Source organism: Balaenoptera borealis (genome assembly GCF_965194805.1).
Source record: "Balaenoptera borealis genome assembly, chromosome: 1".
In the NCBI taxonomy this organism is placed as follows: domain Eukaryota; kingdom Metazoa; phylum Chordata; class Mammalia; order Artiodactyla; family Balaenopteridae; genus Balaenoptera; species Balaenoptera borealis.
In genome coordinates this window covers 88,094,971-88,118,887 of record NC_138860.1, presented here as the reverse complement: position 1 = coordinate 88,118,887, position 23,917 = coordinate 88,094,971, and the positions used below count along the sequence as shown (strand labels likewise).

General features: G+C 38.0%; 1 protein-coding gene across 1 annotated transcript; it reads left to right on the top strand.

Annotated features, from left to right (window-relative positions):
• The first annotated feature begins 8,878 nt into the window (after window positions 1-8,878).
• On the top strand, window positions 8,879-22,480 carry LOC309616879 (flavin-containing monooxygenase 5-like). The gene is given in 7 exon segments (XM_082368203.1): window positions 8,879-11,417; window positions 13,369-13,531; window positions 14,577-14,631; window positions 14,633-14,641; window positions 14,643-14,715; window positions 18,639-18,838; window positions 22,267-22,480. Coding segments are annotated over 7 exon segments (798 nt in total). The 5' UTR covers window positions 8,879-11,204; the 3' UTR covers window positions 22,352-22,480.
• Window positions 22,481-23,917: the final 1,437 nt, after the last annotated feature.

The following is a 23,917-nucleotide window of genomic DNA, read 5'->3' as shown; positions in this document are numbered from 1 at the left end:
AACAACATGTTTAAATAAACTTTGAATTTTAGAACTGTGTTAGATTTACAGAATTATTAGGAAGTTAGTACAGAGTTCCCATATACCCCATGCCCAGATTATTTTTTTGAATTTTATTTATTTTTTTATACAGCAGTTTCTTATTAGTTATCCATTTTATACATATTAGTGTATATATGTCAGTCCCAGTCTCTCAGTTCATCACCCCACCCTCCCCAACCCCCCACCACTTTCCTCCCTTGGTGTCCATACATTTGTTCTCTACATCTGTGTCTCTATTTCTGCTCTGCAAACCGGTTCATCTGTACCATTTTTCTAGATTCCACATATATGTGTTAACATACGATATTTGTTTTTCTCTTTCTGACTTACTTCACTCTGTATGACAGTCTCTAGATCCATCCATGTCTCTACAGAAGACCCAATTCTTTCCTTTTTATGGCTAATAGTCCATTGTATATATGTACCACATCTTCTTTATCCATTCGTCTGTCGATGGGCATTTAGGTTGCTTCCATGACCTGGCTATTGTAAATAGTTCTGCAATAAACATTGGGGTGCATGTGTCTTTTTGAATTATGGTTTTCTCTGGGTATACGCCCAGTAGTGGGATTGCTGGGTCATATGGTAATTCTATTTTTAGTTTTTTAGGAACCTCCATACTGTTCTCCGTTGTGGCTGTATCAATTTACATTCCCACCAGCAGTGCAAGAGGGTTCCCTTTTCTCCACACCCTCTCCAGCATTTGTTGTTTGTAGATTTTCTGATGACGCCCATTCTAATGGGAGTGAGGTGATAGCTTATTGTAGTTTTGATTTGCATTTCTCTAATAATTCATGATGTTGAGCATCTTTTCATGGGCCTCTTGGCCATCTGTATGTCTTCTTTGGAGAAATGTCTATTTAGGTCTTCTGCCCATTTTTTGATTGGGTTGTTTGTTTTTTTAATATTGAGCTGCATGACTTGTTTATATATTTTGGAGATTAATCCCTTGTTCGCTGATTTGTTTGCAAATATTTTCTCCCATTCTGAGGGTTGTTTTTTCATCTTGTCTGTAGTTTCCTTTGCTTTGCAAAAGCTTTTAAGTTTCATTAGGTTTCATTTTTGTTTTTATTTCCATTACTCTAGGAGGTGGATCAAAAAAGATCTTGCTGTGATTTATGTCAAAGAGTGTTCTTCCTATGTTTTCCTCTAAGAGTTTTAGAGTGTCCAGTCTTACATTTAGGTCTCCAGTACATTTTGAGGTTATTTTTCTGTATGGTGTTAGGGAGTGTTCTAATTTCATTCTGTCACATGTAGCAGTCGAGTTTTCCCAGCACTGCTTACTGAAGAGACTGTCTTTTCTCCATTGTATATCCTTGCCTCCTTTGTCATAGATTAGTTGACCATAGGTTCATGGGCTTATCTCTGGGCTTTCTATCTTGTTCCATTGATCTATATTTCTGTTTTTGTGCCAGTACTATATTGATTAGATTACTGTAGCTTTATAGTAAAGTCTGAAGTCAGGGAGTCTGATTCCTCCGGCTCCGTTTTTTTCCCTGAAGACTGCTTTGGCTATTTGGGGTCTTCTGTGTCTCCATACAAATTTTAAGATTTTTTTGTTCTAGTTCTGTAAAAAATGCCATTGGTAATTTGATATGGATTGCACTGAATCTGTAGATTGCTTTGGGTGGTATAGTCATTTTCACAATATTGATTCTTCCAATCCAAGAATACGATATATCTCTCCACCTGTTTGTACCATCTTTAATTTCTTTCGTCAGTGTCTAACAGTTTTCTGCATACAGGTCTTTTGTCTCCCTAGGTAGGTTTATTCCTAGGTATTTTATTCTTTTTGTTGCAGTGGTAAATGGGAGTGTTTCCTTAATTTCTCTTTCAGATTTTTCATCATTAGTGTATAGGAATGCAAGAGATTTCTGTGCATTAATTTTGTATCCTGTAACTTTACCAAATTCGTTGATGAGCTCTAGTAGGTTTCTGGTGGCATCTTTAGGATTCTCTATGTATAGTATTATGTCATCTGCAAACAGTCACAGTTTTACTTCTTCTTTTCCAATTTGTATTCTTTTTATTTCTTTTTCTTCTCTGATTATCATGGCTAGGACTTCCAAAACTATGATGAATAATAGTGGCAAGAGTGGACATCCTTGTCTTGCTCCTGATCTTAGAGTAAATGCTTTCAGTTTTTCACCATTGAGAATGATGTTTCCTGTGGGTTTGTTTCATATGGCCTTTATTATGTTGAGGTAGGTTCCCTCTATGCCTACTTTCTGAAGTTTTTATCATAAATGGGTGTTGAATTCTGCCAAAAGCTTTTTCTGCATCTATTGAGATGATCATATGGTTTTTCTTCTTCAATTTGTTAATATGGTGTATCACATTGATTGATTTGCGTATATTGAAGAATCTTTTCATCCCTGGGATAAATCCCACTTGATCATGGTGTATGATCCTTTTACTGTGTTGTTGGATTCTGTTTGCTAGTATTTTGTTGAAGATTTTTGCACCTATATTCATCAGTGATATTGGTCTGTAATTTTCTTTTCTTGCAGTATCTTTGTCTGGTTTTGGTATCGGGGTGATGGTGGCCTCATAGAATGAGTTTGGGAGTGTTCCTTCGTCTGCAATTTTTTGGAAGAGTTTGAGAAGGATGGGTATTAGCTCTTCTCTAAATATTTGATAGAATTCACCTGTGAAGCCATCTGGTCCTGGACTTTTGTTTGTTGGAAGGTTTTTAATCACAGTTTTAATTTCATTACTTGTGATTGGTCTGTTCATATTTTCTATTTCTTCCTGGTTCAGTCTTGGAAGGTTATACCTTTCTAAGAATTCGTCCATTTCTTCCACGTTGTCCATTTTATTATCATAGAGTTGCCTGTAGTAGTCTCTTAGGATGCTTTGTATTTCTGTGGTGTCTGTTTTAACTTCTCCTTTTTCGTTTCTAATTTTATTGATTTCAGTCCTCTCCCTCTTTTTCTTGATGAGTCTGGTTAAAGGTTTTTCAGTTTTGTTTATCTTCTCAGAGAACCAGCTTTTAGTTTTATTGATCTTTGCTATTGTTTTCTTTGTTTCTGTTTCATTTATTTCTGCTCTGATCTTTATGATTTCATTCCTTGTACTAACTTTGGGTTTTGTTTGTTCTTCTTTCTCTAATTCTTTTAGGTGTAAGGTTAGATTGTATATTTGAGATTTTCCTTGTTTCTTGAGGTAGGCTTGTATTGCTATAACTTCCCTCTTAGAACTGCTTTTGTTGCATCCCATAGGTTTTGGATTGTCGTGTTTTCGTTGTAATTTGTCTCTAGGTATTTTTTGATTTCCTCTTTGATTTCTTCAGTGATCTCTTGGTTATTTAGTAATGTTTTGTTTACCCTCCATGTGTTTGTGTTTTTTACGTTTTTTTCCCTGTAATTGATTTCTAATCTCATAATGTTGTGGTCAGAAAAGATGCTTGATATGATTTCAATTTTCTTAAATTTACTGAGGCTTGATTTGTGACCCAAGATGTGATCTACCATGGAGAATGTTTCATGTGCACTTGAGAAGAAAGTGTAATCTGCTGCTTTTGGATGGAATGTCCTATAAATATCAATTAAATCTATCTGGTCTATTGTGTCATTTAAACCTTGTATTTCCTCATTAATTTTCTGTTTGCATGATCTGTCCATCAGTGTAAGTGAGGTGTTAAAGTCCCCCACTGTTATTGTGTTACTGTCGATTTCCTCTTTTATAACTGTTAGCAGTTGCCTTATGTGTTGAGGTGCTCCTATGTTGAGTGAATATATATTTTAAATTGTTATAATTTCTTCTTGGATTGATTCCTTGATCATTATGTAGTGTCCTTCCTTGTCTCTTGTAACATTCTTTATTTCAAAGTCTATTTTATCTGATATGAGTATTGCTACTCCAGCTGTCTTTTGATTTCCATTTACATGGAACATCTCTTTCCATCCCTTCACTTTCAGTATGTATGTGTCCCTAGGTCTGAAGTGGGTCTTTTGTAGACAGCATATATATGGGTCTTGTTTTTGTATCCATTCAGTGAGCCTGTGTCTTTTGGTTGGAGCATTTAATCCATTCACGTTTAAGGTAATTATCGATATGTATGTTCCTATTACCATGTTCTTAATTGTTATGGGTTTGTTTTTGTAGGTCCTTTTCTTCTCTTGTGGTTCCCACTTAGAGAAGTTCCTTTAGCATTTGTTGTAGAGCTGGTTTGGTGGTGCTGAATTCTCTTAGCTTTGGCTTGTCTGTAAAGCTTTTGCTGTCTCCGTCGAATCTGAATGAGATCCTCACCAGGTAGAGTAATCTTGGTTGTAGGTTCTTCCCTTTCATCACTTTAAATATATCATGCCACTCCCTTCTGGCTTGTAGAGTTTCTGCTGAGAAATCAGCTAACCTTATGGGAGTTCCCTTGTATGTTATTTGTTGTTCTTCCCTTGTTGCTTTCAATAATTTTTCTTTGTCTCTAATTTTTGTCAATTTGATTACTATGTGTCTTGGCATGTTTCTCCTTGGGTTTATCCTGCCTGGGACTCTCTGACCTTCCTGGACTTGGTTGGCTATTTCCTTTCCCATGTTAGGGAAGTTTTCCACTATAATCTCTTCAAACATTTTCTCGGGTCCTTTCTCTCTCCCTTCTCCTTCTGGAACCCCTACAATGCGAATGTTGTTGTGTTTAATGATTTCCTAGAGGTCTCTTAGGCTGTCTTCTTTTCTTTTCATTGTTTTTTCTTTATTCTGTTCCATGTCCGTGAATTCCACCATTCTGTCTTCCAGGTCACTTATCCGTTCCTCTGCCTCAGTTTTTCTGCTATTGATTCCTTCTAGTGTATTTTTCATTTCAGTTATTGTATTGTTCATCTCTGTTTGTTTGTTCTTTAATTCTTCTAGGTGTTTGTTAAACATTTCTTGCATCTTCTAGATCTTTGCCTCCATTCTTTTTCCGAGGTCCTGGATCATCTTCATTATCATTATTCCCAATTCCTTTTCTGGAAGGTTGCCTATCTCCACTTCATTTAGTTGTTTTTCTGGGGTTTTATCTTGTTCCTTCAGCTGGTACAGAGCCCTCTGCCTTTTCATTTTGTCTATCTTTCTGTGAATGTGGTTTTTGTTCCACAGGCTGCAGGACTGTAGTTCTTCTTGTTTCTGCTGTCTGCCCTCTGGTGGATGAGGCTATCTAAGAGGCTTGTGCAAGTTTCCTGATGGGAGGGACTGGTGGTGGATAGAGCTGGGTGTTGCTCTGGTGGGCAGAGCTCAGTAAAACTTTAATCTGCTTGTCTGCTGATGGGTGGGGCTGGGTTCCCTCCCTGTTGGTTGTTTGGCCTGTGGCGACCCAACACTGGAGCCTACCCGGCTCTTTGGTGGGGACTCTGGGAGGGCTCACGCCAAGGAGTACTTCCCAGAACTTCTGCTGCCAGTGTCCTTGTCCACATGGTGAGCCACAGCCACTCCCCCGCCTCTGTAGGAGACCCTCCACACTAGCAGGTAGGTCTGGTTCAGTCTCCTACGGGGTCACTGCTTCTTCCCCTGGATCCCATTGCACACACTACTTGTGTGTGCCCTCCAAGAATGGAGTCTCTGTTTCCCCCAGTACTGTTGAAGTCCTGCAATCAAATTCTGCTAGCCTTCAAAGTTTGATTCTCTAGGAATTCCTCCTCCCATTGCTGTATCCCCAGGTTGGGAAGCCTGACGTGGGGCTCAGAACCTTCACTCCAGTGGGTGGACTTCTGTGGTATAAGTGTTCTCCAGTTTGTGAGTCACCTACCCAGCAGTTGTGGGATTTGATTTTATTGTGATTGCACCCCTCCTACCGTCTCATTGTGGCTTCTCCTTTGTCTTTGGATGTGGGGTATCTTTTTTGGTGAGTTCCAGTGTCTTCCTGTCGATGATTGTTCAGCAGTCAGTTGTGATTCCGGTGCTCTCGCAAGAGGGAGTGAGCGCATGTCCTTCTACTCCACTATCTTGAACCAATCTCCCAGATATTATTAACATCTTACATTAGCATGATACCTTTGTCCTAATTAATGAACCAATATTGATGTATTATTGTTAATTAAGTCCATGCTTTATTCAGATTTACTTAGGTTTTTTCCTAATGGCCTTTTCCTGTTCCAGGTGTTCCCGTCCAGGACAACAGATTACATGTAGTTGTCATGTCTCCTTAGGCTCCTCTTGGCTGTGACAATTTCTCAGACTTTCCTTGTTTTTGATGACCCTGACAGTTTTGAGGATTACTGGTTAGGTATTTTATAGAATGTCCCTCAACTGGGATTTTTCTGACGTTTTCATCATGGTTAGACTGGGGTTATGAATTTTGGGGAGGAAGACCCTAGAGGCAAAGTGCTATTCTCATCACATCATATCTATGGTACATGCTATCAAACTGATCACATTGATTGATGTTAACCTTGACGACCTAGCAAACAGGGTTTACCACTGTAAAGTTGCTCTTTTTTTTCTCCCTTATCATACTATACTCTTTGGAAGAAAGTTACTATGCACAGTCCACACTTCAGGACAAAGCTGGCTATTCTAGACCTTTTTTCTTTCCACATAAATTTTAGAATCAGTTTGTCAATATCTACAAAATAGCTAGCTGGGATGTTGGTTGGGATTGTGTTGAATCTACAGATCAAGCTGGGAAAACTGACATCTTAACAATACTGAGTCTTCCAATCTATGAGCACAGCATATCTTTCCATTTATTTATATCTTTGTTTTTCTTCTTCTCTGTTTTATGGTATCTGCATATAAGTCTCATACATATTTTGTTAGATTTTTCCTAAGCATTTAATTGGGGGGTGTTATTATAAATGGTACTGTATTTCAAAGTCCAATTTTTCATTTCTGGTATATAGGAAAGTAAGTGACTTTTGTATATTAACCTTGTATCCTGCAACACTGCTATAATTGCTTATTAGTTTCAGGAATTTTTTTTTTAATTCTTTGGGATTTTCTCTACCTAGACAGTCATATCATCTGTGAATAAAAATCATTTTATTTATTCCTTCCCAGGCTGTATTCTTTTATTTCCATTTCTTATCTTATTACATTAGTTAGGATTTCTAGTACAGTGTTGAATAGAAGTGGTACGAGAGGCTGTCCTTAACTTGTTCTCAATTTTATGGAGAAATTGTCCACTTTCTCGCTATTAAGTACACTGTTAGCTGCAGGTATTTTGTAGATGTTCTTTATCAAACTGAAGATATTTCCCTCTATTCCTAGTTTGCTGAAGTTTTTTATCATGAAGGTGTTATATAAACAACATTTCTCCAAAAATAAAGAAAAAATCCTACCTCCTTAATAAATCAATTTGTTTTTCCTATTTTCAAGTTTTATTGATTTCAAATAAATAAAATATACTCGTATAACAGGGGAGAGATTATACAGTGTGTAATTATATAAACATGGTTAGACATAGGTATACAATTGCCCCAGGCACACATAATATTATATATTTGGTGATTAGAATGTGACCTTAATTTTGTAATATTACTTTTTCCACTTAAAGTTATATCATAGGCCATTTTCACTATTCCTACACGATTTCAAAATCATAGTTTTAAGTGTCTCCAAATTCAATCTCTTTAATTCACTCATTAATTCATTTCAAAGCATTTATTAACCATTCACTATACATCAGGTACTATGTTGATGATAGAGATACAAAAAAATAAAACCCATTACTACTTTCGGGTACCTCACAATCATAGAAACAAATTCAGAACATCATGTATTCTAAGTTGCCTTGATGGCAATATGAGCAGAAAGTTTTTGCAGCTTGGAGGTTGAATGGGGCATTTAATTCTGTGGAGAGAACAAGAAATACGTCACCAAAGAAGTGACATTTGATGTGACTCTTGAATGATAGATAGGAATTTTCCAAATGAAGATGCAGTACTGTAGTGTTACAAAAGTTTAAAGTTGCGAAAGAGTCTGGAAAGTTTCAACAACAATTTAATGACTCAGAAGCTTGAAATTAATTGAGGAGAGCACTAAGTGAAGATACAAAGGTGGATTGGGATAGATTGTGAAATATGCTGAATTTCAAAATAAGAAATTTGGTTTTCCAAATGGAATGAGTCGAAGCCATTAAGTAGTGGGGTGAAAAGATCAGCTTTGAATTTAGCAGGATACTTAAGGAGTGGCATGGAAGACAAATTCCGCATCATATTGAGATACCATAACTTGCCTATTGGGGGAAGGCATTTTACAATAAGTGGTTTCTAATTCATTGCTATTTTAAATAATACAAAATGAATATCTTTATGCATTTGTTTTTATATTATCTTTCAGTTTTCCTTACAACAAATTCTTGTGAATAAGATAAAAACATCTCATTTAACTGTTTTTGAAATGAATTTTTATGTATTTCATTAGTGTGTTATGCATTTTGTGAAATTTACTTCCTTTTTCTATATGTACCTTTCTCAATATAATTCAACATACATCTATTAAATATCTACTAAGTGCTATTTACAATTTTATATGCTGTGGGGAAGATCATGAATACAAGTCAAGGGGCTTACAATCTAGTTGGGAAGATAAAGAATAGACTCTAAGACATTATGGAGGTCTTTGAATCCTAAGCTGAAAAATATAAACTAGAGAAAATGGGGCAGTATCCAAAATTTTAATTAGGGCAGAGATACAACCATACCCTAGAAAGAACACTTTGGTTGAAATAGATAGGTAGATTAGAAAAGACTCGTATAAACATTATTAGTAGCCAAAGGGAACGAGATCTTGAAGTATGGGGCAGAGAAATTGGAATGATCTATTCAGGATTCTGAAATTGAAAAATTCTTCTCTAAAAATGGAAGGAAAATCATCTCTAATGTGGGCAAAACCAATAAACACTCTCCTTTGTGGCCATTTAATGTTCAGTAACATCCAAATATCTTTTTCTGGAATAAAAAGAGAAGAGGGGGTCCAAATTGGTTAAGGTAATTTTCCATAATCAAAACAATTTTTAAAACTTCTAATAGAGTTGAAAAGTCATCGTTTGTGATATCTCAGTGACAGACTAATATAACAATCTGGGTAGATATGGCGCTATTTTATGTGATCACTACAACACCTCTGTGAGGTAGTTATTAGAAGTTTTTGAGGAAGCAAAGAAGATAATCTTGATGGGGAAAGAACAGTGAACTGGGGTTTAATGTCAGCTAGAGCAATGCTTCTCAGCTTTCAGATGCATCTGAATCACTTGAGGATTTTGCTAAAAGGCAGGTTCCGATTCAGTAGGTCTGGGATGGGGCCTGAGATTCTGCATTTCTACCAGTCTCCCAAGTGATGCCCCTGCTGCTAGTCCACAGATCCTACTTCAGGTAGCACAGATCTGGAGCAGTGGTTCTCAAATTACAGTGTATTTTGTTGGGCATTAAATGGTTCTGAGACCAATGCCAATGTGTGTGTGTGTGCGTGGGCAGGGGGTGGTCTCCAGATACCAGCAAACAATTCTCAAACACTAGTAGGATGTTCAAGAAGTCAACTCAGTTCTGATGCTTACCTACCCAGATATAACATCAGATTCCACAAATTGAGGGCTCAGTCCTACAGGACTGCCCCCTCGAACCCACTTCAGACACCAGTCATAAGCCCAGGTTATTACCTGGGCTTCTGACCAACCAGCTACAGATTGGAGGTTCCAACGACCCCCTCCTTGGATTTGGACTTCAGATGCCATTCTCAAGCCACGTTGTTACCTATGCTTCTAACCAACTGACTACAAATCAGAAATTCCCACAACCCCTTCCTTGGGTTTGATTAATTTGCTAAAGCAGCTCACAGAACACAGGAAACCCATTTACTCACTAGATTACCGGTTTGTGAATATAACTCAGGAATAACCAAATGGAAGAGATGCACAGGGGAAAGCACGCTGAGCTTCCATGCCCTCTCCAGGCACACTGCTCTTCCCTAATCTCTTCAGTTCACCATCCCGGGAGCTCCCTGAACCCCACTCTTTTGGGTTTTTATGGAGGATTTATGAAATAGGCATGACTGATTAAATCATTGGGCATTGGCTATTGATTCAACTTCCAGCCCCTGTCGCCTCCCCAGAGGTCAGGGGATAGGCAACTGAAAGTTACAACCCTCTAATCACAGTGCTTGCTCCACTGGTAACCAGCCCCTATCCTTAGTTGCTTTCTAAAAGTCAGCATATTAACATAACAAAGGGCACATTTTATCACTCTCAACAGTTAGGAAATTAGGAAAGTATTAGGAGCTCTGAGCCAGGAACTGTGGAGAAAGACCAAATATATATGAGAAATATATTTTGACCATCTGGATAACCAAATATATATTTCTTATAAATCACAATATTGCAGGCATTTAACTTATTTCATTTTTATGTTATAAATAATGCTATCATTAACATCCTTTAACATAAATCTTTGTCTACAATGCTGAATCTTCCTTTAAAAGGCTAAGTTGCAAGGGTTTCATATTCTTGCCACATTGCTGTCCAGAAAACATTGTACTAAGATCTCATTTCACCTCATTTTTGCTAACACTGAGTAATTGTCTTTTAATTTAGTAAAAACGAGGTAAAATGAGAACACACAGTGGACAGAATGTAACTTAGTAGAGTGTTTCCTGGAGAACAATGTGGCAAGTGTATGAAACTCTTGAAACTTCCCAAGGCTTTGAAATATATATACTATTTAAAAGATTATTACTCAGATGGGCAGTTCTCACTTGGAGTCTTATGTCATGGCAATCAGGTGACAGCTGAGACGACGTGTGCTATGACCTCTCTGCTCACATATCTAGAATGTCAGCTGGGATAACTAGAACTTCTGGGGACTGGCTGCACATCTCTCTATCCCAAACATGCTCTTCATGTGGCTAACTCGGGCTTCCTCACAGGATGGTGGTCTCAGGGTAGCTGGACTTCTTACGTGGCTGCTGACTTCCACCAGAGCCAGCTTTCTAAGAGACCCAGACAGAAGTTTCAAGACTACCTATCACTTAGTCTTGGAAGCCATTCAGTGTCATTCCAACTGCATGCTGTTGGTCAAAAGCAAGCCATGAAGTCAGCTTAGATTCAAGGGGAAGAGACTGCACGAGGGCACAAATACTGGGAGATGTGAAGGGTTGTGGGGAGGGGACTTTTCTTTAATTGACATTTCTTTCAGAAAACATTTTCAAATGTTTGTTGGCTGTTTATAAACCATGACCTTAATTCTCATGTTGCTATGAATGCTTTTTATTTACTGCAGGAAGAACCTGAAGAAGGAAGGGCCTGTATTTACAAGTCAGTGATCATCAATACTTCTAAGGAGATGATGTGCTTCAGTGACTATCCCATCCCAGATCACTATCCTAACTTCATGCACAACTCCCAGGTCCTGGAGTATTTCAGGATGTATGCCAATGAATTTGACCTTCTACAATACATTCGATTTAAGGTAGGGAATTTCATGGGTATCTCTGTGTTCTGAGTTGTTCGTCAAGTAAATGAATAACCGGTCTCATTTACCGGTGCTTAGATTGGTTTGATATGCTCATGTATCTATCCTATCCAGACTCCACTCTGTGTCTTCTCTGTGTCTGAAAATATTCATGGAAAGGTCCCTCTTCTATGTATTTTGACTGCAGATCCGGGAAGCCACCTTCATTTCATTGCCTTCATTCTATATCATTTGATTACAATAAAACAATGAGGGGAACTGACAGGTATGGGAACTTTAAAACCTTCTGGTTCCACCACTTGTTCCACAACTTGCTGCTTAGCCCTTTCATAGTTTCTGAAGTACTTTCCAGTGCATTATTTATGTGATCACAACAACCCAGTGAAGTAGGTATTGAAAAGTTATGAGGAAGCAAATAAGTTAACTCTGGCATACAGGGAGGAACATGGAATTGGGAAGCAAAAACTTGAGTTCTAGTCTATGCTCTACCACTAATCAACTTGTGACTTCAGACAAGTAAGTTCCTCAATGCCGATGTGTCTTAAGTTTATCTGTAAAACAAGATGATTGTACTAGATCACTTCATTGGTTCCTTCCTGCTGTAAAGTCTTCCGTGATATTCCTATCATTCTAAACCATGCCCATAAAAGAATCAATACTTCTGACAGCTGGCAAAAAGCCCAAATCTTCTACCTTCTTATCATTCTACTAAATCATGCCTTTTTCTGTTTAATGACAAAATTAAAATGGCAATATCCAGTGACGACTTCCAAAGTCAGTCATTTACAGCCTAGTGGTCCTTCTCTTCACTTGTTTAAACACTTATTGAACAGGTTTGTTACCATACTAAGCACTGAAGACACAAAAACAAAAAAATTAGTGATTTCACAGTCTAGTTAAGGAGATAGAAAAATGAAATTTAATTGCAAACATAATTATTAAAAATAAAGAGTTACAGAGTGATAAATGCCACTGAAATCTATTCATTGCAGCTCAGAGGAGGGACACTTAACCCATCAGGGCATGAGGCATCAGGCACCAGGGAAATTTTCTTAGAGGAGATAATACCAAGCTAAATGTTGAAGGGTAGTATCTCCAAATGGAGAAAGAATAAAAGGATGATCCAGGCAGAAGCACCAGCCTGTGTAAAAGTAAGAACGTGATAGAGAAAAACAATAAATAGTATAGGAAGGCTCGGGTATACAAGAGGGGTATCTCTATTAGTCAACCAAGACATTATGTTCATAAACCCGAGAAGCACACAGGAACACATTCTTAATGTTTCCTTAACCTGGGTAGAGTAACCCATATTTATTATTATTTTTTAAAGCTAAAAATTGTGCCACTGACTATCCCATCTCACACCTTCTTTCTTTATAGTTACTTGTAAAATGGGCATTTATGGGAGTCAAAGAGAGGTTCATTTACATAAAATATGAGCCACTGAGATGTTTTTCTACTCTATTAGGAAAGGGAGCCCTCTAGCTCAGTCACAAGTTTAAGGCCAGACAGTGAGAACAGGACTCGAGGTAAGAAGGCATCAGAGAGTCTCAGGATGTCTGGGGATATGGGGAGGAATAGGCATTTAGTGCATGGAGTGTCTCAGAAGCACAAGAGAAGCCCAAACTTTATTCAAGTATCACATTGCCTTAAGGTATGGTCCAAGAGAACTAGTAATCTGCACTTTTCTAGAAGCAGAGGAGAGTGCAACATTAGTCTGCCAACTCTGTTTTATTTAGCTTGCCTCATGGAAGTTTTCTCACTCTGACCACAGCCCCAAACAAAAAAGTTCTGATTTGTGGAGTATGAAAATCAAATATCCCTGCATGAGGCCTGTTATGTGGTATCAGCCCTTTGTTTACCCTCTGCAAGGAGAGTCCTGTCAGGGAAGATGTCCACTATATAGGCTGTGGTTATAGTCTCCTGTGGCTATCCCTTTTGTTTTTAGACCACCACGTGCAGTGTGAAGAAGCAGCCTGATTTCTCCACTTCAGGCCAATGGGAGGTCGTCACGGTATCTGAAGGGAAAAAGGAGGTGAATGTCTTCGATGGAGTTATGGTTTGCACTGGCCATCACACCAATGCTCACTTACCCTTGGAAACCTTCCCTGGTAAGTAGCCTACCAGGAAGGAAGACACTTGGACTATGCCTGTGACCTGATCCCTAAAGAATGGGAGGATTGTTGTCTGAGTGATTCCTACCTTGGGATGAAATAAGGCTTATCCTAATTCTGCATATTCTTCGGAAAGATGATGGGGTAACTTGTATTAATGCTATTTAGGAGGTAGAGATAACAGTAATTTGGGGGACTAGAGGAAAATCAGAAGGCTCTATATTTAGTTTCACATTGATTTTAGTTTTCCTAAGGATAATAAGAGTTGATCTGCATTAGGTTGAATGAAGGCTTTTTTAGCAATTGAAGTAACAAACAGAAATATTGAGTTTCTAAGGAAGAAAACAAAGAAAGCTTAAAGAAAGAGTTTAATTACAGTCTTTGGCCTGGATTTTCATTTTGAGGGGAAAAAACCACTCTATGCATACTCTAGAGTATATAAAAACATATATACTCTCATTGGAATGGAAGTAGGTATTTAGAGAAGATGAAAAGAGGGGGTGGGGGATGGGCAAAATAGGTGAAGGGGATTAAGAGATACAAACTACCAGTTATAAAATAAATCAGTCACAGGGTTGTAATATACAGCACAAGGAATATAGTCAAAACACTGTAATATTGTAATAACTTTGTATGTTGCAAAATCTATAAAAATATCAAGTTCCTATGTTGTACATCTGAAACTGCTATAATATTATAAGTCAACTACACTTCAATTAAAAAAAATAGAGAGGATGAAAAGGCAAAAGAGAATGGAGATTTTCTGAAGCAGTTTGAATTTGTGAGTCCACAGGTCCAAAATACTAACAGATCCTGAATTAAGCAGACTACTTATGATAAGGAAATCACAAGGTTACACTCTGAGGCTATGGGAAAAGAAAACAGGCAAAAATATTCAGAAAGGCAAGAATGCACCTGAGTAAAAGGAGAACATACAGAGAATATATGCATAAACTCTACACACTGCAAAAAAAAAATGAATGATTTAACAAATGATATCAGATAAACCATCACCCAGTAATTATTTTCCCTTCTCTTGCAGGAATTGAGAAGTTCAAAGGACAATACTTTCATAGTCGAGATTATAAGAATCCAGAGTTTCACTGGAAAGAGTCATTATAATTGGCACTGGGAATTCTGGAAGCGATCTGGCTGTGGAAATTAGCCACACAGCCAAGCAGGTTTGAATTAGTAAATTATTTACTTTGCTTCACCAAGGAAGCTGCAGGTGGACCCAGCAGAGTGTATGGATACCTGCACACAGCCCATCAGTGCCAATGGCAAATGCAGGGCTTGGTTTCACTGCCTCAGTTGGCAACATTATGATTGATGATGTGATGGAGCCAAGGTTACAAGTTAGATTCCCATCATTCATTTGGCCTCACACTAAGGAATTTGGTCATGACCACAGACTGTGCTCATAATCTCACTCAGCTGTCTCTTCAGAGTGTGCCTCTGGCTCTGAAGAAGACCAAGTGATTGCTGAGAGAGCTTGTTAGAATGCAACATTCGGAGTGTGGATCACCTGTTGGCCAGCAGAAGTGCTATGCTCTTATCTGAAGGAAAGTGTACTCAGTCATTGAAAGCTTTTCACTCATAGGATGGTGGGGGAATACTCTTCTTCACTCTTCTTTACTCCCCAAATGGAAAAAAGAAGCAATCTAATCCTTCTAAAGACAACAATCCCACTACAGGGCATATATCCTGAGAAAAACATAGTTCAAAAAGAGTCATGTACCACAATGTTCATTGCAGCACTATTTACAATAGCCAGGACATGGAAGCAACCTAGGTGTCTATCGACAGATGAATGGATAAAGAAGATGTGGCACATATATACAATGGAATATTGCTCACCATAAAGAGAAATGAAATTGAGTCATTTGTAGTGAGGCGGATGGACTTAGAGTCTGTCATACAGAGTGAAGTAAGTCAGAAAGAGAAAAACAAATACCATATGCTAACTCATATATATGGAATCTAAAAAAAAAAAATGGTACTGATGAACCTAGTTGCAGGGCAGGAATAAAGATTTAGACATAGAGGATGTTGAGGACACAGGGTGGGAGGGGGAAGCTGGGGCGAAGTGAGAGTAGCATCGACATATATACACTACCGAATGTAAAATAGTTAGCTAGTGGGAAGCAGCAGCATAGCACAGGGAGATCAACTCAGTGCTTTGTGATGACCTAGAGGGGTGGGATAGGGAGGATGGGAGGGAGGCTCAAGAGGGAGGAGATATGGGGACATACGTATGCATATGGCTGATTCACTTTGGTGTACAACAGAAACTAACACAGTATCGTGAAGCAATTATACTCCAATAAAGATCTATTAAAAAAAAAAGAAAAAAGAGAAGACATACCTGCTGCTGCTGTGTGTTTTCACCACCAGTAATGTCTCCCACCACGGAATGGACACGTCCTCCTGCAGAAATGTACAATCCAGTGAGCTACAGAGGTACACCTGGTTGAATGCAACCTTGAAAGAACTGACTAGTTTAGTAAAAGAAATCTACCCAGGAGCTAGAAAGGGTACATAGATCAATTCTGTGATTGTTTTATGGTACTTAAAACATTCAGCTATCAACTAAGAAGACTGGCAGTACCATGTCTAGGAGAAAGAAGACTGATGATTCTGTAACCCTGCAGTCTCACGAGTTCCCTGTAGGAGATCACTTTGACATAACAATCACCCCTCTAAATGGGGCACTGCCTCCTTCTGGCTACATGAGACCCTATTAAATTTTATTTACAGTTTCTTGGGAAAATAAGAAGCAATGCTTAATCTTCTTTAGTTTATATTTTTATGGATATATGTTATTAATATGTTTCCAAAATTGTATGAAGTTCCTAGAAATTTGTCAATGTCTTTGGTGTCCATGATATGTCTTGTTATAATGTAATTAGTCATAATTCCAGTTATTATCTTAAAATGTTATGTCACTGAAACAATCAAATTTCCTAGTCAGTTACATTAAAGTGAACTCTCATCAGGTCTTTAGAACTAAAAAAAAAAAAAAAAAAAGACAACATGGATATCAGTATGAAAAGCAACCACTGCATTGTAGCACATACAAGCAGCTCTCCCCAGCCTTTGCATACAATTAGGTAACACAGAATAACATTCACTCTAAAGCAGTTTCTATGTCCTTGCGGTTTTTGAGTTGTTTGTTTTGTTTTTTGTATGATAGATTTTGAACTGGGAAGAAAGTATCTTCATTATAAATTCCTAGAAAAAGACATTATTGATACATTTTGCTATTCATGTCTTTATTGAATCATAATTTTGCTGGCAATAGGTAAATGCCTGGTTGTTCTTCAGTAACTTTAATTAAGCTGTGCTTCTCCACAAATTGTTTTTAAATTATTTTTAAAAATAGAAGTTTAATGCCACAACTTTGTTAAATGAACTTTACCCACAAACTCCATTCAGTAACACTTCCTCTCGGTCTATCCCCATTGATCACCACAAAACTGATTTAATATATTACTCCACGAATTAATTCAACAAGCATTTATTAGGAAATAGGTATATAAACAATAAAGGGTATGGGTGCTATGATAAAAGAATGTACAAGGTATGTGGTGGGGACCGAAGGCATGAGTTTTCTTTAATACCATTGCTTGTTAAATGGTCAGTTATAGAGGAGCTGGGCCTTACAAGCATTGAGCAATTGTAAATTGCCAAAGAACAAGGCAGCAAGAGTGGATGGAAGTAAGGTGGTTGTGTCTGAGAGAGCTTTGTGACGTATGTATTATTGTCACTGTTTTATACATAGAGAACTTTTTAATAAAAGCTCTGAGCATTTACATTACTCATAACCTATATTTTAAAAGTTATATAGAGTGCACAAAAAGCCATTGATTCTTAAGACCATGCAGGCTCTTTCAACGGTGACACGTAAAAGTGCTTAATTGTGGTACAGTTTAAGGTCACCATCGGTGAGAATATATGTATGAAGTACATGATTATCCCTCTATAGACAGGTCACCTTTTAACATGAACTGTTAGACAAAACACCGTAAAACAATATACTTATATAGCTTACAACCCTGGAAACTATCTCCAGAGACTTTTATAATATAGAGAAAGTGATGCTTCTGCCAGGTAGTTGAATACCAAACTTTTATCAGCTCTGAATGTGGACTTTAGCCAACAGATAACAGAAAGACAGACCAGCTCCCTGTGGTTCTACTTGTAATCTTCAGTTTTTCCCTTAAATAATCGATGAAACATGACTTAAGCACAGGCTTTGGAGTCAGTCAGACTTAGGTCGAAAATTCAGCTCTACCATTTAGTAGCTATGTGACCTCAGGCAAGTTATTCATCCTCTCCATGCTTCTCATCCATAAAAAGGACATAACAATACCTACCTCAAGAGGCTGTTGTATTGATTAAATAAAAATATAGATAAAGGACCTAGTACAGTGACTTACAGGTTACAATTCTCAATAAAAGGAAATGATGCTGATGATAGGCTGGGGACTAAAGGGTGTATATGCTCTACCTCCCACCTTGGAGAAAACACATTTGGAAAGATTAAAAAATAAGAATATATAATGTTAAATATCAATATAAATAAGTTTTTTTGTAATAATGTAAACAATGTCAAAGGCAAAATAAAGACTGAAGATTTTGGATTAAATGATGTCCAGTTGCTTTCAGCTTCACTGTTCCACGATTTTAAATGAGTTGGACAGGTGACAAGTGCTAGAGAAGTTCAGAAGATGGGGAGAAAATTATCAGCCAGAACAGTCAGTGGTATCTTCATGGAGGAGGGAAACTTGATCTGGATCTTAAAAATGAATAGGCTTTGGAGAATGAAGGGGATAGGGGGCTTTTCAGGGAGGCATAATGACATTAAACAGAAATGCGCTGGTAGTTCAGAGCAAGACAGTCTTGGTCAGTGACTACACCAATTTAATTGTAAGCTTAGTGTTTGAGAAGAAAACGGCAGGAAATTTAAAAATATATATATTGCCAGGGAATAAAAAGCCAGACTAATGAGTTTGAACTTCATCTTGAAGAAACTGGGTTCCCAGTCCTTCAGAGAAATGAGTCAGAGAATGGCAAAAACAAACATTTTTTCCCCATGCCTCAGGTTTTCCTCAGCACCAGAAGAGGGGCTTGGATCTTCAATCGTGTCGGAGACTATGGATATCCTTTTGATGTGTTGCTGACTTCTCGATTTCAATATTTTATGAAGAAGATTTGTGGTCAATCATTAGCAAATATATTTTTGGAAAAAAAGATGAACCAAAGGTTTGATCATGAAATGTTTGGCCTGAAGCCTAAACACAGGTATGTTCCCAGGCTGGGAGGTGGGCAGTAACAGCCAAGGCAAAGAATAAGGACTGTTCACATAGGCTAATAGTAGGGTTACCTCTATGTTTACATTAGGCAAGTCCACAGAATCTGAGATTAGATTTCTACCTTTCCCCGAGGTACCAGTTGTTTTTACATGATGCCCAATAGCAACAACAAAATAGTAGTAGCGGGCAATGCATCATTCATTCATTCATCCAACAAACAACTGAGCATCTGTTATGAGCCAAGCATTATACTGGCATGAGAATACTGAGACTAAAGACCTAATAGTAATAGTAATACTAATAATAACACCGTACTTTCTTGAGGACTTAATATAAGACAAGCACGGTGCTAAATGTTACACGCGTTATCTCATTTAATCCTCACAACAGCCCTATAGGTTGGTGCTATTTTGATCTCCATTTTGCAAATATAAAAATTGACACTTAAGAGAACCTAATTTGCCCAAGATCACACAAGTAATAAATGACAGACTGGAGAAATGGATATTTCCTTTAATACTCTAACAAGAAGACAGACAATAGAATATGATAAAGAAATGCATGGATTCCTATGAGAGTATGAAGGATAGGAGTCCTCACACAGCCTACAAGGTAGACTGTGATAGCATTTCCAGAGGCTAATTTTAAATGCTGTTTTCCCTTTCAACTTCTTTTTATTTTATTTTTATTAAATTATGTATTTATTTATTTATTTATTTATGGCTGTGTTGGGTCTTCGTTGCTGCGCGTGGGCTTTCTCTAGCTGCGGTGAGCGGGGGCTACTTTTCGTTTCGGTGCGCGGGCTTCTCATTGCAGTGGCTTCTTGTTGCAGAGCACAGGTGTAGGCGCGCAGGCTTTGGTAGCTGCAGCACGTGGGCTCAGTAGTTGTGGCTAGAGGGCTCCAGAGTGCAGGCTCAGTAGCTGTGGCACACTGGCTTTGTTGCTCTGCGGCATGTGGGATCTCCCTGGGCTCGAACCCATGTCCCCGTGTCCCTGTGCCACCAGGGATGTCCAACGTTTAGATTTACTTCCTATAAAATAGTGAGTGCAATAAGCACCCATATACCCTTCACTTAGATTCACCTATTATTAACAGTTTACTATATTTGCTTTCTCTCTCTCCCTCTCTCTGGAGACAGATAGATCCATACATATATAGCATCCATATATATATATATGTATTCATACATTTTGTTTTCTGAATGATTCTAGAGTAACTTGCAGTCAATAAGACACTTTACCCTACATTCTTTAGCATACATTGCCTAAGAAAAAGGGCATTCTTTACATAAACATAATATAATTATCACACTTAGTAAATTTAACATTGATAAAAATACCATTATCTAATATACTGCATATTCAAATTTCCCAAATTGTTTCAATAATACTTGTAGCTTTTCTTTATTTTTGGCCATGCCGTGTGGCTCAAAGTGTGGAGTCCTAACCACTGGACTGCCACGGAATTCCCTGTAGCTTTTTTATTTTTAAATCCAGGATTCTGTCAGGTATTACACCATTGCATTTAGTTGTCATACCTCTTTAATCTCTCAATCTGAAATAATTCTCTATTTTTTTGACATGGATTTTTGTTTATTTAAGAATTGAAGCCATTTATTTTGCAGAAAGTCTCTAAATTTGGACTTTCATAGTTGTTCTTCCTCTATTATATTTAGGTTAAACAGTTTTGGTGCGAATACTCATATGTTATGTTGGGCCCTCTTGGTGGATCACATCAGGAGCCATATGATAGCAGTTTACTGCATATTAATGATGTAGAATTTGATCACTTGGATTAGGTGGTATCTACTAGCTTTCTTTATTGTAAAGATATTTTTTCCTTTGAAATTAATCAGTGGGGTGATATTTTGAGACTGTGTCTGCCAACAACCTTTCAGGCATTTATTTCACCCAATTATGGAAACTGTAGCGTCCATAACTTTGGTGATCACAAAATAAATTGAGGCTTTATGGAATAATAAGAGATAGTCAAACAAACAGGGTAAGGAAGTAGCATTCTAATTATAAATACAAGGTCTTGGAATAGCAAAAAATACATTATGCTCTGAGGCTGAACATAGTTTGGTTTCGCTGGACTATAGGCGAAGATGGAAGAGTGACTGAGTACATCTCCTGGTTCACTGGGCAGATACATGAAAATGATTGTATGCTCTGCTAAATAAAAAGTTTAGAATGAAGACAGCCCAGAGCCATTGAAAGATTTTAAGCAAGCGAGTGACATAATAATAAATATATTTTGGAACAATCACTCCAAAAATGATGTAGAAGATAGATTGAAAGGGGATGGAGCAGGAGGCCCTAAAATACAGCTGTAATGGCCCAGGTGAAACAGAATAAGTAAAACTATTCTGGGGATGTTAAGAGGAGAAAGGGTGGCCTTGGTGACCAGATGTAAGACTCACAGTTTTGTGGCTTGGGCAATAATGTGGATGGTGGTACTGTTATTGAAAAGGAGTAAGTTTGGAGAGAAAGATGAAATGATGAGGTTGGAATGAGAACAGAATCTGTACCTAAAGGTTTGCATCAAAGAATTACTAAATGCAGCAAACAAGTAATACTCTTTCAACATATCTTGTTCCTAAGAAGAGGCCAGCTCTGTCTGAACATGATGGGCTGAGGATTCTCAGTCTGTTAACACAGGATCCAAGGATTCACACTGCTTTTAGAAAGGTCCAAGATTCTGTACCTTATCCTATGCTATTTCTAGGAAATACTACTTACCATGCCCAGAGGAGCTCAAGAGAGTTCATAAAAAACCATTTTGATATAAATCCTAAAATCCTAGGCTGTGTGACCTTGGGTAAGCCACTTAACTTCTTTAGGCCTCAGTTTCCTCATCTATAAAATCTGGATAATGACAGTTGTCCTGCTTCCTTCGTTGGGTTTGTGTGAAACTCAAATAAGTTAATGTATGTACAATCAATTTATAACTGTAAGTCACTATACACATGTAATTTGTTATACCGTTTGGAAAACGATGGTTCAAGCCTAGTTCTTGCGCCTTTGAAGCGGAAAAGAGACTCAACAGAATGCTGGTAGTCCAGTTCTGCAGATTTCTTGACATATGGATAGAAGCTACTAGACTGTGGCCTTATCATATCACTGAGAGCATTATTAGTCCTTGAGAAACCATGCATGTACTCTTCAAACAAAACAATCCTTCCCTCACTTCTCCAGCACCTTCTCTTTCAGTGCCATCCAGGGTCCAACTTTTACTCTGAGATCCTTATCTTTATCAAGCTGGTATACATTAGACCTTTCCCAAATATCACGAATAAAGAGAGACTATTGGCATATTGATTAACCACCTCAATCAAAGTAGAATTTTACTTACATGGTAATGATCTCTCTCTCTCATGATCTCTCTCGTTTTTCCTTGTTTATCATCTTTCACAGAGCTCTGAGTCAGCAACCAACCATAAATGATGATCTGCCAAACTGCATAATTTCTGGCTTGGTGAAGGTGAAAACAAATGTGTAGGAATTCAGAGACAGCGGCCATATTTGAGGATGGCTCCAGGGAAGATGACATTGATGCTGTTATCTTTGCTACAGGCTATAGCTTTGCCTTTCCGTTTGTTTTTTTGTTTGTTTGTTTTTTGTTTTGGTTGCGTTGGGTTTCTGTTGCTGCGCAAGGGCTTTCTCTAGTTGCGAAGAGTGGGAGCTACTCTTCGTTGTGGTGCATGAGCTTCTCATTGCGGTGGCTTCTCTTGTTGTGGAGCACGGGCTCTAGGCGTCTGGGCTTCAGTAGTTGTGGCTCTTGGGCTCTAGAGCGCAGGCTCAGTAGCTGTGGTGCACGGGGTTAGTGTCTCTGCGGCATGTGGGATCTTCCCGGACCAGGGATTGAACTCGTGTCCCCTGCACTGGCAGGCAGATTCTTAACTGCTGCGCCACCAGGGAAGTCCTGCCTTTCCTTTTCCTGAAGATTCTGTCAAAGTAATCAAAAACAAGATATCCCTGTATAAAAAGATCTTCCCTCCTAACCTAGAAAAGCCAACTCTTGCAATCATAGGCTTGATCCAGCCCTTGGGTGCCATTATGCCCGTTTCAGAGCTCCACGGACACTGGGTCACTCAAATATTTAAAGGTAAGTGACCATGTAAGATGACTATCTAATTTCTTAGTGGTGTGTTTATGTTTATGTTCTTGCTCATAAATAGCTGAGACAGTATGTATGATTGTAACAGTGCCTAGCACAAAATTAGTGCTCAATAATTAATTTTTGAGGGAATATAAAGTAGTAATTTATAACCACGGATATATAGCAGAATCTACTAGGAAGTTTTCCCAGAATGGGCATGCTTTGCCTGATGCTGTTTATTTAATAAGTCTCGGGTGGGGCAGACATAAGAGCCCCACATTTGAGAAAATGTTCCCCAGGTGATTCCAATGTGCACTCCAGTTTAAAATCCACTCATCTAGTTTTGAGACAACTAATATATATTTGTGAAGCAAAAGAATTTAATCTTCTTTAATTATAGTTAGAGAAAGTCAAATATAGAAGTGCTGTGATTTGATTTAAGCCAAAAATTAAGACCTGGTTAAAGACTAGTCCAGAATGTAGAAAATTCAGCCATTCGAATTCTCACTTTCCTCTCTTTATATTCCCTCTTTCAGAAAGTTTTGGCTAGGAGAATGTGAGAAAAAAGTTTGAGGTTTGAGATAGTAGGCTCAATATGAATCAAAAGAATGATGTGGCTTCCAAAAGACTTCACTATATCTGGCATTATTAAAAAAACATAATGTCCTGGAATTTACAACTGTTCTTCCTTGAACTGGTCAGACCACACCCAAAGATATTTTAAAAGTGAAACTGGAGTACGTTAAAAGGAGCGAGACAAGAATGGTTAAGGGATTTGAAAATGTGCCATTTGAAGTACAACTAAAGGAGCTGGAGAGGTGTGGCTAGAGAGGATAAGATTTAGGGGAGATATGAAAGTTCCATTCAGATATCTAAAGAGATGCCCCAAGGCAGAAGGTTTTATTTCCTTAGTATCTCTTCAAAGGGTTGAACTAGAAACAAGGAGTGAAACTTTGAGGGTTTGCA